The sequence below is a fragment of the Silene latifolia genome, chromosome 7, assembly GCF_048544455.1.
Source record: "Silene latifolia isolate original U9 population chromosome 7, ASM4854445v1, whole genome shotgun sequence".
NCBI lineage: Eukaryota > Viridiplantae > Streptophyta > Magnoliopsida > Caryophyllales > Caryophyllaceae > Silene > Silene latifolia.
In genome coordinates this window covers 114,986,338-115,004,790 of record NC_133532.1, presented here as the reverse complement: position 1 = coordinate 115,004,790, position 18,453 = coordinate 114,986,338, and the positions used below count along the sequence as shown (strand labels likewise).

The window sequence follows — 18,453 nt, the reverse complement described above, 5'->3', positions numbered from 1 at the left end:
GGACAGGGTTATCGCTCGGTATGATGATCGGGGATTTGGTGGGTACGGCTGCGGTCCCCCACTGGGAGGGCTGGTCCAGTGGACAGTCGGTGACGGAGATTGATTGGAGTGGGTGATTGTGTGTGACTGTTTGAGCTGTGTTATTTTCGATCTTGTTGGTTATATAAGTTGTGTGATTAGTATCTGACCCTTTTATGTTTTAAAATGTGGTGATCCATTCGGGGATGGTGAGCAGTTATTGAGCAGGTATGAGTCGAGTTACTGGGATAGCTGGGATGTGCCACCGTCTGATGATAGAAGTCTTCCGCTGTAGCTTAGTAGTTTAATAAACATTTCAGTTAGCTGATTAGACAGTGGTTTGAGAACTTGTATTCATATTTTGGATTTGGTTTTGGATTGTAACCTTTCACTAAAGTATTACTATTTAAATATTGTTTCGTTATTGTCTGATGATTATCATTGCCTCGGGTAACCGAGATGGTAGCATCCTTATACCTGAGTGGTCCTGGTAAAGCACTTGTAGTATGGGGGTGTTACATGTTTACTACTCCCTTTGTCTCAATCACTTGTTTGCTTTTTCAACCTTTGTGAGGAGTATTTTAATCAAAGATGAATAAATAATTAAAACAAAGAGAGCACAAATGAAACCTGAGAGGCCTACTTGTTGGGAATAAGAGATAAAAGAGGCAAAGTAAATCTACAAAATTAAGAACAAAAGCTACTGATTTGCAATATGCTTAAAGAAAACGTGCAACTATCGCCTATTTAGGCTTACAAACAAAGACTCTTTCCTAATACTAAGGCCATGTTTGGTAATCAACGGATTAATTTAAGCATAAGAAGATTGCAAAAGCAGATTCTAAAAGACAAATTTTAATAGAAGGTTTGACCAAAATATTATAATTAGCGGAATTAGTTTGAGTGTTTGGTAATTAGCAAATTAAAAGTAGTCGATTGTTAGTTTTCTTTGTAAAATGGAGGAAAATTTCCCATTTTAGAATATGCTAAGCCAATATGCTGGGGTAAGTAGCATGGGGGTGTTTGGTAAGCGGCGTGTAGGTCGATTCTTAGCATATTCAAGAGTTTTAGCATGTTTGAGTAATCAATATGCTAATTTTCGTGTTTGGTAAATACCATATTGAAATAGCATATTAACACCAAATACATTGTTTTATAATGACCTTGTTTGGTAAACAGCGGATTAATATTGGCAGAAGCAGGTTGTGAAAGCATATTATAATTAGCAGAATTTATTGACAGGTTTGACTAACATATTCGATTAACAGATTTTGTTAAAGGTGTTTGGTAATTAGCATATTTAAATAAGCAGATTATCTTAATCCTTTGTAAAATGACAAATAAGGACATAAATAAATTACGATAAATTATTGACTACATTATTTACTCTATAATGAAGGTAGGGTCAATATTTTTTAAGGGGTAAAGGGTCAACATGCTTTTGTCCTAGGCCCTGTTTGGTAAACAACGGATTAATATTGGCAAAAAACAGATTGTAAAAGCATATTATGTTTAACATATTATATAAGCGGGTTTGACCAAAATATATAATTAGCAGAATTTGTTAATGGTGTTTGGTAATTAGCAGTTTCAGATTAATAGATTGTTTATTTTTTATGTAAATGACTACCATGGACATGAATCAATTATTAGGAACCATGATAACATATTTTTTGAAGGATAAAAATGTCAATTTAAATATTCTCTAATTTACTGATTGAATATGCTGGTAGGAGCAGCATATTGTAAAATAGTAGATTGCACCCAAATCTACTATTTCAATATGTTATCTACCAAACACTCTAAATAGCATATTGAATGGTCAAACATGCTAAAAGGTCTCAAAATGCTGAAAAATTCACAATCTACTGTTTACCAAACACCCCCTAATCTACTGATAGAATATGTTGAGGGGAGCAACATATTGTAAAACAGTAGATTCGATCCAATCTACTATTTCAATATACTGTTTATCAAACACCCCAAATAGCATATTGATTGGTCAAATATGCTAAAAACCCCAAATATGTTTTTTTTTTTTTTTTTTTTTTTTTTTTTTTTTTTTTTTTTGCAAACTAGTGTTTACCAAACACCCCTTATAACCCTGATTGGTAAATAGCATATTGAATAAAATTAGTAGATTCCGACTTAATTAGTAGATTGACCAAGTAATCTACTATTTTTTGTGATATCATATTAATCAAAATTTATTATTTTTAAATATGCTACTAGTAGCAGCATATTGTATTAACATATTCAATTTATACACGAAACCATTCTAATTACCCTATAATCTGCTAATTACCAACACCATTTTAAAATTCCGCTAACTTAATTTGATAGTCACTTGTTACTAAAATCTGCTAACCATATTCTACGTACTAACGTCATCCGCAATCACAAATTTGCTTTTACTGTTTATCAAACAGGATCTAAGCACCCCACTGACCACTAATCCAGTACCTAGTAGCTAACCACGTGGTATTGCAGTTTAAGGCGCAAGTATGCATTGTAGTTTAAGGAGCAAGTATTTGATGAGAACGTCTAAAGTATTTAGACTGGACGCTCCAAACGGATGTCATCTAGATAGCTTAAGTGATGGTTTGCGGATGGAAAAACTTGTGTTAGTGCTTGTGTTAAAAAATCAATCGTCCGTAGTTTGTATTTTGGAGGTTCAAACCTATTCCATTTTGTTTGGTTGGATTTAGAGTATAAATGTAAGACTTGCTGAATTTTCTGAATTGTACTCCGTAGTCGGATAAAATATTTAAGCTATACGACAATTGTCGTATAGGATATGAATGAAACAATTTTCATTTAAAAATCTAGTTGTCAAGGAGCATGGATGTGTGTCAATATTGTGCGGGCTATATTCATAAATTCGCGCTAAATTGATTTCAAAAAATTGTAAAGAAGACGGTTGCTTAAGAAAGCGTGGTGAGGATGACGCATAAATAAAGCGCGCCATGTATCCAAAACATGACGGTTTAAACAAGGAACCGTCCTCTTAGTTTATGCAAAGAGGACTGTTCAACAATACAATCGTCCTCTTATTAATTGCAAAAGAGGACGGTTTGACTTTTTGTTAACCGTGCTCTTAGACAACGAGGACGGGTGAATTAAGGACGGTTGTTTTATGATTTAAGGACGGTTTTGAACCGTTCTCTTTGACTGTTTTTTAGTAGTGCACCGAACAAAACGAGTTTAGTGGAATGGCCAACAATATACAATTACTTCTTCTATTAACATGCTTTTATTTAAAAAAAAAAAACTAATTTATACTCCCTCCGTCACGGTTATTTGTTTGTAATAGGATAAATATATCAGTTGGGACTTAACCATCAGCTTAAGGTTTTAGTTGATATGGTTCATCTATCATGGTATCAGAGTGAGTGTGACCAAATGTCACAGGTTCAAATCCTGATAGCCTAGCCCAACATCCAATATCTCATAAAATGGAATTTCAACACATAGTACGGGGAGCATGTACACTAACCACTTTTCAAGCCCAATGAGCGGCACTCAAGCAAAGAGGCGTAATAGGATAAATATATTAGTTAGGCCTCAACCATCACCCTAAGGTTTTGGTTGAGATGGTTCATCTTACAGTTTGTCTACTCTATTTTAGGCGTCTCAGTCAATTATTTGTCTTTCTATTTTAGGAATGTTTTTGATGGCCAATTGAATATTCCAAAGTCAATATGGTCCACTTTTCATCTGTTGACCCCTTTCTTATTCTTTGATCTTTGTGCTAAAATCAAAGGGAGATAAATAATAGGTGCAAAGGGAGTAATTAATTAATAAATTACGTTTTGAAGCATATTGCTTCAACACTAATTTTACCATTGTATAAAGTTAAGTAATTTAATTACCACTTTTTCTCAACTACAACTATTTACAAGTAAAATGTCGGGGAGTGGACCGGACTGTAGTTATATTGGTCCGGTCGAGTCCGATCTATAAAAATTATGGACCTGACATGACTATTTGGACAAAATAATATATTATTTGTTGCTTTATTATTTTAACGATTACTTTAATTCCTATTAAAGATTAAAGGTATTGGTTTATTTTGTTAGAGTAGAAGAATATGATAAAATAATATTATCAGATTAGAAGGGTAAGTCATACATTTTATAAGATCTTCATTACAATATTTTTGTCCTGTTTTTGGTCCGAACCATTAAACACTCCTATTAACAAGTACTTCGTTAAATTGGAAAAAAACGACATACTCCCTCCTATTCTCTAATATCTTCCATATATTTGTTTTGGACAATTATTTAGTTGTATGACGATATATGCGTGTAAATGAAAGTAAGGGAAAGAATGTGAGGTCACAAATTATTATAACCATAAATGATAGACAACTAAAAAAAATAGAAAATCTTTGTGAATTTGCCGTTTTAGAAATGTGGAAGATCTTATAGTCTAAGAGGGGAGTAATACGAAAATAGGACAAATAATGAGTCATTTGGGTTGGGTCATTTTCGGGTCGGGTCATTTTCGGGTCAATAACTTATTGAGTCACTTCGGATCGAGTCACTTCGTATCGGGTCATTTGGGTCATTTCGGGTAGGGATGAGAATTGATCCCGGATCCTATCCAGATCCAAAGGGTCGGATTTGGATCGTAATATTTTGGATCAATTGGATATGAATATGGATCAGATCGATATGCGTAGAAACAGATCCGAATATGGATTCACATGGTCGAGATCCAGATCCTACCCTAAATTCATTTTTATTTTATTTTAAAATAAAAATAAAAAATAAGTTAAAGAAACAGTAAAAATATGGCTTTTTTTTCCCATAGAATAAGCTATGATTTCTTTCTAATTAACATTATCGATTGCAAAAAATCTTAGTTATTGCTATTGTTATTTTATAAAACTTTATTTCGATCCTTACAACTTTTTCTTAATATTTATTTATATTCCAATATAACACAATATTATGTTAAGTTTGTATTACAACCCAAAAAATAATATTTTAATATTTAAAAAGTGATTTTTCTGTACCATCAAAAGGATACGGGATAATCCAGATCTGGTCCAGATCATGTGGATCTGTATTTGGATCTGAGAATTTCAGATCCTATGAATATGGATCGGATCCACTAAAAAAATAAGGATATGGATATAAGATCATATCCATGGTCATTTCTAAATTTTCGGGTCATGATTTTTACTTAATTAGGTCGTTTTGGGTCAATCAGGTCATTTTGGGTCACTTAAGTCAGATCACTTTGGGTCGGATCACTTCGGATTTATTAGGTCACTTTCAGGTGATACATTTCGGGTTATTTTCGAATCTCAAGTCAATTCTAATAGATCGGGTCATTTAAATCAGGTTAGCTTTATCAAGTTCAGTGGTGAACACCAAAGGAAAACATGGGCCAAAAACCCAAAAATTGGCACCCATCTCAATTCTCGCAAGTAGCAATTCTAAAACCCTAACACTCAGTAGCAGTCGATCTTTTCACAAATCACAACTCCGTCATTTTTTTCCTCTCCTCCATCTCACTAAACCTTGGTAGAGAGAGAGAGAAACAATGGCGGACAAAGCTGTCACTATCAGAACTCGCAAGTTCATGACTAACCGTCTCCTTTCTCGCAAACAATTTGTACATTTCTTCTTCCTTTTCTTTTTATTTTTTTTAGTAAAATTGCTGCTTTCCTTAATTTCTGAATCTAAGCAATTTTTTATTTGTTATTTGAATGTAGGTGATTGATGTTCTTCATCCTGGACGCGCCAATGTCTCAAAGGTTTGATTTTTATAGCTATTTCATTTTACATGTCTTTTATTTTCTTTTTGTTTGATCCATTATCGTTTCTGTTTCAATCATTTGTTTACCGTTGATTATTCTTTGCGAGATTGGGGTAGAGGAAGTGTAACCTTGAACGTTAACAAATAATGAACAAAACAAACAAATGATTGTGACAGAGGGAGTTATCATTTATGATTGAAAGTTTGAAACGATTGTTCGCGGTGATTGATAATGTATTGATGCATTGCTGTATGCATTGAACTTATTTGGAATACTATAAAATCATTATGTAAAAATGCGATAGTTCAGTAGCTGTGGAGATCCAGTGTCAAAACCGATATACGACTGCCTAAGTGTTTTAGATTTTATGGCAATGGGTTGCAAATTGTTGTCATGTAGCTTATGTTATACTAAGTCAATATGGGATACATTGTGACCAAGCCGTTGATTGTATTCTCTATTTGACGGTTCGTCATATTGTTAGTGTGTTTATGCAACAATGTGTTTGATTTACTGTTATGGTGTGGAATTTTTATTAGCGTTAGTATTGGAAATGCCATGATACAAGAATTGTTCAGATCAGTTTCAGCAGTTCTGCATTGTTCACTTGTTTACAGACACTACTTTGGGTTTACATTTAGGAAAGTAATGTAGAGTACTGTCACTTTCGAACTTAAGGTGCTGAACTGCTGAACAACGTTCCAGTTTTGTGCCTCATATAGCTTCATCACGAACAGGGGCTGGGGTTTGCAATTTTGCATTATGTTTTTTTTTTTTTTTTTTTGTGAGCGTTGCCTATATGTTCAGAGGTATTACGTACATGTAAAAGATTGATACGTAGTAGTTAGTACTACATAGTAGTATATTGTAACTAAGCTGTAGGTTACTTTGGTAAATTTTTGTGAGCGTTAACTAAGCGGGCCTGTACCTCGGTACCTATCACATATGATAATATAATTTTGCAATTCACCTTATTTTGGTGGAATTTCAAATTTACATGTATTTGTGCTGAAGAGTACAAAGTACAAACTCACTGTTTTTGATTCTTTTGCATTCGTTCTCATGGTTTGGTTTGCCATTTGACGTCGATAGTGCTTCAGTTTTGATTTGGTGTGATTTGGACGAAACAGTTATTTGTTTCATCCCTATAGTCGTCATTGCCGATTTAACAAAATGAACCTATTCTGTTCCCTGCCGGGGGTGGTGCACTGGTGCTGTCTTTGCTTTCTGCATATTTTTTAAGAACGAGATGCACAACTGAGTGATGCACTAGCAGAACTGTGTAATGGTGCTTAGGTGCACCTTGTACATAAGTTATAGCTATTGAGGTGCACTACGACGCAATATCCGATGTTTTTCCTTTCTAATTTTTTTTATACCCTTCCCTTTGCCACATTATCCATATCTCCTTCGTTTCCTCGCCTCTTTGAATATCCAACATGATTTTTTATTTTTTGAAAATACAAATTCGGCAAAATATGCACATGCATTTGCTTCTTGCCATGACTTATTTATTGGTGTCCTACCATCTGTCTGTAGGCTGAATTGAAGGAAAAACTTACCAGAATGTATGACGTCAGAGATCCAAACTCAATCTTTGTCTTCAAGTTCCGTACTCATTTTGGAGGAGGCAAATCCACTGGATTCGGTTTGATTTACGATTCTGTTGAGAGTGCCAAGAAGTTTGAGCCCAAATACAGACTCGTCAGGGTAATTATGCAAATGACCTATTCTCCTTTTTATAATTGCTATTTTACCCGTGAAAATTGGCGACATGGTCTGCTTGCGTATTTCGTTTAATGAATGATTATTGTCTTAGTTTTATCTTTTGCTTTGTCTGGTGCAGAATGGATTGGACACCAAGATCGAGAAGTCAAGGAAACAGCTTAAAGAAAGGAAGAACAGAGCTAAGAAGATCCGTGGTGTTAAAAAGGTAGGATAATGAACCCGGAGATCTGCTAGACTTTTGTTAAATAATTTCACTGTTTGAGGTTCTATCGTACCATTCTTGTTTTGTAACTCATCCCATTGTTATTATTTTGATTGGCAGATCAAGGCGAATGAGGCTAAGAAGAAGTAACAAGTTCAGCTTTCTGAGAGTACTATTTTCACCTCAACTATGGAGCAGTTACCCCTCTGGTCTTATCTTTTTTGTCTTTTTTTTTTTTTCAATTAGCTTCAGTTCGCTCCTACTCTTTTTTGTCGCATACTCTGATTCTTAGTAATTTTAGTGATGAATTATGACTTGTTATTCTCAAAATGTTACCTCTGAATTTGAGGATCTATGAAAATGTTATTGGTTAGTACTTGTAGTATATCTCCATCTGCGATAATCTTGACTTCCTCGAGTTTATTTTATGAACTGACTAGCAATGGCAATGGACACCCTTGACTTGGCCTGGAACCGTCGTATCCAATGCCCTCAGGTTGGGTCTGTTTTCGTAAAATTTGGATTTGGATTCGAATCTCTTTTCTGGACTCCCCTTCCACTTGTTAAGAATGCAGCCCACTACTTTCATGGTTCTTTCATTCCCTTTGGAGCGGAACTTTTTACATCTTACTTGTAGATTTTTGTAGACTGACAGTAAGACAGTGTTCCCCACAAATTTGGATGTGGCGAAGAGGTTCATGATCGAGGGAGTACTCGAGAATCATAGTCTGTTGGGCAGATTTCATTGTTTCGTACTAGTCCAGGTTCAATGTGGTTTGAGGTGATCTTGTCACTTGATTTTGTGTGTTGATCTCCGGTTATGTTGTCTCGTTAGGGTTACATCGTTGTCTGGGTAGGGCTTCTGAGGTTCTAAACTGAAAGATTTGACAGTCCGTCTCATTATAGACGGACACTATCCGTCTATAGCTATAGACGGATAGTGTCCCCTCTCACAAATTAAAGTGGATAGTGCAAGTGGGTGAAAAATGGATACCCCCACTTTAATTTGTGAGAGAGTCGATAATGTCCGTCTATAATGAGAATTTGTGAAGATTTGAAGGGCATACTACACTACTACAGTTATCATACCCATTATCCACCCACCATGATGAGTTTGTCATTCAACATCACAATTCACAAGTTAACACAGATAAGCCTAACAAAATAAATCTGACAAGTTATTTTAATAATCATGCAACAACTTCAATCAAAATGAATATCGCAAATAACATTTATTTTGACAAATGAGTAAAACTATACTTCGGTTAAATCCGGATTCGAACTGGATAGGATCGGTAGGACGATAACTCACAAGTATGTTTAAAGCTAATTTAGTCAAGTAAGTTTACAAATGATTCTACAAACATAATTTGAGTGTAGCAACTATAATTGAATGAATAGTGAAAAATGAAAGGAACAAAATTGTCATGATTAAATTCCAAAATTAAGGAAGACAGCAAGTTAGGATAATTGGATGCGTAGTGATACAGATTACAGAAAAGCCATAAGCCTACACTACAAGGCTACAAACATGATTAGTTGAAATTGATTCCATAAAGCACACAATGCATTGCCCATGCTAATGCTATAAATTCACCAAAATCCGTACAATGGGAAATACTTTAGTAGGCAAACAACATTAGAACCAAATTGATGGCCCAACTGTCGGTGGGTGTAAGTACCTAGGTAACACGGACACTCCTCCTAATTAGTTGTCCCGTGTCCGACGACGTGTCGGACACCCGGACATCCGACACTCGTTGGACACACGCCTACAGTTTAGACGAGGAATAAAATGTCAAAAGAGATTGATTAGAAGATGGGTTTAGGTGGGAAATAAGAATTAGTTATAGTCAAGGTCAAATTTTACCTTCAATTATGTAAATTGAATATCAAATACATGAAAAAATTAAAATCATACGTTATTTATAACTATAAAATATATATTTTATTAAATTTAAATAGTGTGTCCCGTGTCCTAAATTTCATGAGGCGCCGTATCACGTGTCCGTGTCATATCCGTGTCCGTTTTGGTGCTACCTAGGGTGTATCCCATACACTAGTTACATGCTGACACCACCACAATCCAAACTACCTCTCTCCCATGCAAGTAACAATTTCCAAAAACAGAATGTCTTGGAAAAGGTAAAAGATTTATCTTATATACTTATGTGGAGTGACTGTTTTAAGCGAGACTAGTTGACTTGCATAATCTTACTTGTTTGTTATGATGCGAAAAGAGAGAGTATAATTATTTTATAATAAAAAATAATCCACTTTTTATTATTATAACCGTCGCTAGAAATTTCCTCTGATTGTCTTTAACTTTTAGCACAATGGATGGGGAAGGAGAACAAGCATCACCGCATCAAGGACATCTTGAACGACATTACTCTTATCTCAACTACTTTTCATTGTTTTTGTTTTAGTTATGTTTGCAGGGATCGGAACAGCAGAGCTCATGACTTGGCAAAACAAACCATGAGCTTGCACTAGGAACCTTTCTTTTCAGCTGCCGAAAAAAAAAAAAAAAAAAAAACCGTCGCTAAATGATAATAAAAGGCGTCGATTTTTTAATATAATATTATCACTTTTATCATAAAATTATCATTTTTTCTTTATCTTATACTACGACGATAGTACCAAATAAAGGATTATCCAAAACAGAGAGTTGTTCAAAATGATTCCATGTTACTCCGTATTAATTATGCAGTAGTACTAATTAGGTCTAATAAATGTGTTGTTTGGTATTGATAATGATGACCATCAAACCAAATTGACATTTTCTTGTTTACATTACAAGCATTCTTTTATCGAATCATCAGCTATTCAGCTTGGGGTGAAATTATTGATCATACATAATAGACTGCAAACCTCGTATATCAAATCAACCACTGTACTAATCAATTACCGGGGTGAGAAACACTGACATAGCAAACAATGTACAATCTCAGTTTCTCAAATCAAACTATTATCATAAGATTTAAACTTGATATTCACAAAATTCACATGTTTAATCAACTAAGTCAACCCTCTACCCGATATTCCGATCACCTTCAATCGACCCATTTGAATAAATTAAATACAATTCTTGGGTAAGATCACACCCTTACACAAAAAACTCGTATAATAGATCTTTGAGTAACTAATTTTTCATTCAAATTGATCATTACTCACTAGCTATAAAGTATTTAATTTTTCTGTTTTACTTTATTTTATATAAAACCGTCTCACAATAAATAACCGTCAATTAAAACAGTTAAAATCTTTCTAGTTCTAGTCAGCATGAGGTGACAATGCCGTTAATTTGACAAAAAAAAGGACAAAATAGATGGCCCAACTGTCGGTGGATATTAGTCTATCCACACATTCATCATATCATACACAAAAAACGAACAATATCTTTCTTTTAACAAAGTTGCAACTAAAAAACTTGAGTAATCTTCAATTCTTCATCAATTCCATCCACCTCTTCCGCTAATTTATGTTGTTGTTTACTCTACTCTAGAGTCTAGACCCCACTTCTTTGGTCACTCTCTCTATTTTCGTCATTACGAAAAAAACCAATTTTACACAAATTCTTGTGTAAAACCGCCTTATACAAAATAACACGAGAATTTGTATTCAGTTTCTCTATTTTTGTTACCGCAAAGAAACCTTTTGGCACAAATTCTTATATAAAACCGCCTTACACCAAAACGACACGGGAATTTGATTAGTGGTCTGTGGTCACTCTCAGTTTCTCTATTTCTGTGTATGTGACTACCCGTGTGTCTGTCACTCACTCTGCTTCTCCTGGCTTCATTCTTCACTTTTCTTTCTCTTCCTTCTGTTTTTTTTGTACTTTATCCCTTTTCAAATTATCTCTTTATCCAAAAATATAATAAATTTAAATAATTATACCCACTAAGTAAAGGAGTATATTTTGTTTGTTTGTGTTTTTTTTTGTTGGTTTGTTGTGTTTGAAATGTTGGGTTTCAGTCATATTGGTGACTATATTTAAAGTGGGTTTTTGAAGAAATAGGGAATGCTTTGTAGTAGAAACATGTTTAATTTGCTTCTTAGCAAGAATGTCAGGAAGATTCTCAAGCGTAAAGATAGTGATGCTGGTGAAAAAGGTAAACTTTTTTTTGGATTTTAGATGTTTGTTGATTTTAATTTTAGGTGAAAGTGATAATTTTTTTGGGCCTTAGATATTGGTTGATTGATTTTTTTTTCCTTAGTTTTTGTGTTATGATTGATTGTGACAGAAATTTGCATGATAATGGTGCATTTTATTGAAAGTGATTACATGGGTAGTATATAACTTTGGATTTAATTGATGGGTTTTTGTGGGTTCAATGTTAAAATTAATGTTAATTTGAGTTTTTAATGGTTTATGATTGAATGTGTCAGTAATTTGCATGAATTGGTGCATTTTATTGAAATTGATTACGGTCTTACTCATTTGTTTACCTTTTACATTCTTTGCGAGAAGTATCCTGAGTAAAGGTAAACAAATGATTGAGACGGATAGAGTATATAATTTTGGAATTAATTGATGGTTTTCTGTGGGATCAATGTTAATGTTAAAATGTTAATTATTTTGTGCATAAATCTGTTGATAAGTTGGCAATGCATTGAACAAGTGTGAAACTTTGCAACTTTATACCATGATTATTGCTATAGGCATTGCTATACATTTGGAGATTGAAGGTTGTGAAAGAAATAAGCTTTATATTGCTTTGATTGTTATTTACCAAGTCTTTTAAGGACATTAGTTATATTGAGGATCAATATTCATTATTTGGATTGACTGTTGATTTAAAGGAAGCAATTGGTGAAGCATTGTCGCGCATTGCGATATTAATTATTCTTCCCTAACTCCTAAATATGACATTTTTTTAGGGAAATTGTGGAAGAAAAGATGGTGTATGATACGGAGTATTTTTTTTTACGAAAGAGTATCATTTCTTTTTCATTTGTGTCATTTTTGTAGCTAGTCGTCGGGTGTGTAATATCTCTGTTTTTGAATAAGTGATTGTCGGTAGCACATGGGATATTCGGATTAACAAAGTAAGCAGTCAAGTAGAGTTGCATTGCAACTGGTAATGTTTTAAAGTGATAAGTTTGGATTATTGGAGAAGTAAGATAGTTTGCCTAAATTTAGTAGTGTCCCAGTTTGCAATAATTCAGCACCTCATCTTTCTTTACCTGATCTTTTCTTGGCTTAGACTTCTTAGAGTCTTCCTGACAACTTTGGCAAGTTCGCATCCTGATCTTATCTTATTTGTGCACTATAATTGTTGGACAACAACATGGCATTTGAAAAAATTGCCATAGAAGTCATTTTTAACGTTTCACGGTTATATTTTCGGTCAAATACTCACATGGGTTTACCTTTGATAGGGCATAAATCACACTTTGTAGTTTATAAAAGTTCTGTAAGCTTATAAAACAACCACCTCTCGCTCTATCACGTCGCCTTAACACAGCTACCCTTTGGTGATTTACTTTGATTACTGACGTTTTAAGCTTCAGCTTACGCTCATACTGTTACAGGTCATTTAAGTGGGTCTATACTGAGATTTTTTATCAATTTATTTTATATTGGTATTCTATGTTAACGGTCACATTTTCTAGATTCTCACATATGATTTATTGAATTTGTGTCTATGTAGGAAAAGCTCTGGAAGATATACGATCTTCACTGTTCAATGAGCTGCGTTCCTCTGATGGTGCCAGACGCCATCAGCAACGTATATGTGGGCCCACAGTGGCACTCACATTTAACTTTTTGGTCTCTGTTAGTATAATCTTGATGAATAAACTGGTTCGTGCATATCTTCTCCTTACACTTTTGATGTTTAATTTCAGGGATAGGATGATTGTCCCTTATTTGCCTCAAATAACGGTTGTAACTTAGTTTTCTCTTTCTGTCTGGTTGTCAGGTTCTTGGGAAGGTTGGATTTAATTATCCCATATTTCTCACATTTATTCACTATGTAGTAAGCTGGTTCTTCATGGCTGTCCTAAATGCTCTATCCATGCTCCCTGCGTCTCCAACAAAAGCATCCCGCTTCTCGTCATTGTTCGCTCTTGGTGTTGTCATGTCCTTATCTACTGGTCTTGCAAATGTCAGTTTGAAGTTTAATAGGCAAGTCTTGAATCACAAGAACCTGTTTTCCCATGTTTCTGAATTGCTGCTTCCTGATTTTGTTTGAATTCTATCATATATATTTTTTTTCCCGTGTTCTGACTTTAGCTTTAATTTCTGTAATTTCAGTGTCGGATTTTACCAGATGGCTAAGATTGCTGTGACCCCGTCAATAGTGGTTGCAGAATTTGTTCTCTTAAGGAAAATGGTGTCTTTTCAGAAGGTAATTGCTTGGATCCTTAGTTTTCTCTTGGAAATAGGTCTTGACTCTTGACTCTTGAGTGAGTCAACATGATGGTTAAAAAAATCGATAGCACAAGTGCATGATACTATATTGTTCAGCTTTACCTGTTTTCACTTGGAAACTTTTTTCTATGCTTACGATAGGTGGAATCTAAGGTATTAAAAGTGGGAAACTTTTCTATTAAAATTGACTTCATTTGAGGGTGATTGTCAATCTTAGGCGTCGAATATCTGTGGCCTTTTATTGACTGTGCAGTTTCCTGTTCTGTGGTTTTCACATGGTTTCACTGGAGGGTTGGAGGGTACATTTAAAACCTTAACCTTCAGAAAATATTTGGAAGAAAAATTCCGTATCCTCATTCCCTTCTTGTTCCCCACCATCCTGCGTTCTTCCTTTCTTCCCAAAACCGCATCAAACTATGCCCTTGATCTATTTATCCTTTGTGATCGTCTTCATCTTCTGCCAGCACCTTTTGTTTTTGTTCATATATAAGGGAAACACTGTTTCACTGTACTGCATTGCTTCAAGCATTACCAGGGGGTTGTATTTTCAGTAGAGCTCACAGTTATATAAGACTTTTTATCATAACAATCATCAGAAAAATGTAACATGCTTGACATCGCATTTCGGTGTTTTGACATTTAACACAAGATTTATGCTATGTGGTAGAAATTAGAGTGCAAGGAAAAATGATCCTGTAAGGCATTATACTGAAATTGATGAGTTAAATGATTGTCATTTTGTCAATTATAGCTGTCTTGGAAGGATGTTACACTTCAGATTCCCAAGTCGATTATCATGTAGCAAGCCTTTTGAATGTTAACTTATGTTGGATCACCTTTGAGTCACTATTACTTATTTTTGCTATCACCTTAGCATAGATGGAATCCCTCTTGTAAGCATTATAATGATATGGAAAAATTAAAGAAATGTAAACATGAAGTGATGAGCAACATAGCCTGTGCCCTTTGTATTGCCAGTATGGCGCTTTTTGCAATTCTGTCAAAAGCTACAATATATCTACAGCCGAAATAAAATTCAGAAGAATTTTAAGGAGCTATGTATATTCAGGCGCTTTTCTATGATATAAAATTTTGGGAAGGAAGGAAATTAAATGGTGTAGGGCAATTATTCCTTTTGTTTCATTTGTATATTCGGCTACTGGATTAACTGGGACTTGTGTTCAGAGCACATTCATTTCTGGGGTGATCTCTGTTCAGTCTTCTACCTTCAGAAATTTGCCTACATGAGCATTTTAGTTTACACCTTTCAGCAGTTAGCTAGGAGCCTTACCTACATATGTTCAGGGTGTGCACTTTGTAATCTGCTTTTACTCAAACTAATGATTGCGTAAAATTAGTGGAGTCGGGTTAATTAACCCGCTTTTTGGATTGCCTTTCGGTGTTACAGCAACATTGGCAGGCAGATTTTTGGTACAGTGTGTTATTAAGAGGCGAAAAAACAGTAAACAATGTAACATTTGCCATGAATGCAATGATTTGCTGAGAAAACATATTCGTTGAAGCTAAACAAAACACACTTTTATTTATTATGTCGATGAAATTGACTTGTCATATGCTACTTGTCCTCCTGTTTCTGGATTTCCAACTCTAAAAGTAGATATCTTTCAGGTACTTGCTCTAACTGTAGTATCCATTGGCGTGGCGGTGGCTACAGTAACAGATCTGCAGTTCCATCTGTTTGGAGCTTGTATAGCTTTAGCTTGGATTATTCCTAGTGCCGTAAATAAGATCATGTGGTCCAGTATGCAGCAGCGCGATAACTGGACAGCCTTGGCGTAAGTATCTCCTTTATCTAATTTGGCCGTGTGACACTTGTCGACATACACTTATTTCGACTCGACATGACACGACATTTCAACACTATTTTAGGTCCAAAAAAAGAATGTTGACGCACACTTGCATTGGACATAACATAGTTCTGTGCATGGCTCCATTAGTGACTATTGGATGCCCTAATTGTTTTGGTTTTTCATGTATTTGTATATATCCTTATGTGGGGAATCGAATATGCAGGTTAATGTGGAAGACAACGCCGATTACAGTATTCTTTTTGGTGGCAATGATGCCATGGCTTGATCCCCCTGGTGTCCTGTCCTTTAATTGGGATTTCATGAACACGTCTGCAATATTTTTGTCCGCTATTCTTGGCTTCTTGCTTCAGTGGTCGGGTGCATTAGCACTTGGGTAAGTGTTCCATTGTTAGCCCTTCCATTTAACCCTTTATTTATAAAGCAAAATACTTAATTGATGTTTAAAATGACAAATTTAAAAGTTGACGAGGATAACTTTTGGCTTGTCTCATACGAATGAGGTGATCTCGTGCAAAAAAAATTGGGCTAGCTATCACCATTTGGCTTCTGTCACAGCGGTTAGAAAGATTTTAAGATATCCATAATGTTAAATATGGGATCAGAATACCGATACATAGACGAAGTACCCACAATTTTGAAGGATACTGCTATCACATTTAGAGGCTTATCAACCATATATATTGCCCAGCGACTGATATTAGGCCGCAACAACTTACTTCATGATGAAGTCTCTAACTCAAATTTAATACCAGGGGATAGTGTCGGTTTCTAGAGAGAGTAAGGTCTAACTTTCTTCATAGTCCTAGCTAGATAATATGCCATCAGAATATCTCATATTCTTCGCATTTGTATAATTTTGGTTTTGAATTACGATGCAATACAGCAAAATGGCTTGGAAACAGTCATTTGATTAAACCCCGACTCACTAATTATTTTGGGTCATTCGAAACAGTCACTCTGTTTTGTTCTTGTATACTTCTGGTCTAGACTGTAAGCTAACCAGCTACTCTGTAATCTTACATGTACAGGGCAACGTCTGCAATTACCCACGTCGTTTTAGGCCAGTTCAAAACATGTGTCATTCTTATCGGAGGCTATGTTCTATTTGGCTCAAATCCAGGAGTAACTAGTATCTTTGGAGCGATCACAGCCTTGCTGGGAATGTCTATCTACACTTACCTTAATATGCACACTTCAGATCAGCATTCTAATAAAACAAATTCGAGGCCAAGTTCATTCTCTTTGCCAAAGTCCAAGCTTAGCAAAGAAAATGGTGAAACTCACGATGAAAATGACGGGCCAGAATCTGTATGATACGAGCAATAATATTGGCCAAAAGGGAGCTTCTCGAGTCTCAAGTCTCAACCGAGATGGTGGTAATTACTCACTAACCTTTTTTAATTTATACCACTTGCATACCTAACCCAGTTTATGCAAGAATTGTGTATTACCCAAAAGGTTGCCCAATTTTTTTCGCTTGATCAAATGCTTCAGAGTGTTACAGTGAGATTCTGAGAGTTAGATTGGAATACAGTATTTAATTCTACTAAAGGACCGTTTTTCATGTGGTTTTTTTCATTTTTATGTAATCCACAATGATAGTTTGGCCCTAGTATTGTTTCATTTGTTCGTTGAGGATTCTTTGTAAATGTCGGCATCTTGGAATGCTTTAAAGGACTGCTCCATGCATGCAGCCTGGGTTTTTCAGAAGATTACACTTGAATTTAATGATCAGAAATTGTCTTCCCTGGCTTGTGTGTGTGCTTCCAGAGTATGCTTTACTCCATGCTACTCGATTTTTTTTTAGTTGAAGTATTTGATACCTGATTATTTTGTGAAGGGCATAAAAAGAAATGTTCAGTGAATCAGTTGTCACATCCATGATCAAGTGTCTGACACGGGCACAAACACAAGTAATATGTAATGTGGCTGTTACGACTAACGAGTAACATAGACGGCAACTTAGGGGTGCTTCTATGTAGAATTGTATACCATCCCATTTTCTGATTTGTTGGGATAGCACTCGTAAATGTGGTATCGACCTTTTCTGTGGCTTACTGATGATGTATCTTGAGATACCTTGCTTATAGGAATGGTAATAGATCCCGGTTTCTGCGGGTTGGATCTGGATCTCAATATTTTGGATTAAGTGAATATGGATATGGTTCGGATCCATATGCATAAAAACGGATCCGGATATGGATACATATGGTTAGTAGTGCTGACCTAAAAAAGTGAACAAATATTCCTTTCCAATTATAGAAGGTAAAATATTTTCATGATCATCATCTTCACTGAATTACAGATCAATAAAAATCTGTCAAAGCTGTATCATATTTCATATATTGAGTCGTTGATAAAAACGAAACAAGTAGCGAAATGACAATGGAAACTGGGAAATCCAAATGAAAACACCAATTGCCTAGCGTTAACCCTGGCGCCTCGACCAGCTTCATTACCTCCGAAAGATAAATTTTCACCCATTAAATTGTCTTCATATCCCGAAGGAGATTGCCCCAGC

At 35.1% G+C, this 18,453-nt stretch overlaps 2 protein-coding genes across 2 annotated transcripts; both read left to right on the top strand.

The window, feature by feature from the left end:
- The first annotated feature begins 5,410 nt into the window (after nt 1-5,410).
- Nucleotides 5,411-8,103, top strand: LOC141592609 (small ribosomal subunit protein eS24z). The gene is made up of 5 exons (XM_074413349.1): nt 5,411-5,643; nt 5,744-5,785; nt 7,328-7,498; nt 7,635-7,721; nt 7,839-8,103. Exons 1-5 carry the CDS (start codon nt 5,572-5,574, stop codon nt 7,866-7,868), a joined length of 402 nt encoding a protein of 133 aa, XP_074269450.1. The 5' UTR covers nt 5,411-5,571; the 3' UTR covers nt 7,869-8,103.
- Nucleotides 8,104-11,129: 3,026 nt separating this feature from the next.
- LOC141592608 (nucleotide-sugar uncharacterized transporter 2-like) lies at nt 11,130-17,685 on the top strand. The gene is made up of 7 exons (XM_074413348.1): nt 11,130-11,836; nt 13,379-13,530; nt 13,649-13,854; nt 13,984-14,077; nt 15,730-15,896; nt 16,135-16,305; nt 16,961-17,685. Exons 1-7 carry the CDS (start codon nt 11,746-11,748, stop codon nt 17,244-17,246), a joined length of 1,167 nt encoding a protein of 388 aa, XP_074269449.1. The 5' UTR covers nt 11,130-11,745; the 3' UTR covers nt 17,247-17,685.
- The last annotated feature ends 768 nt before the right edge of the window (nt 17,686-18,453 follow it).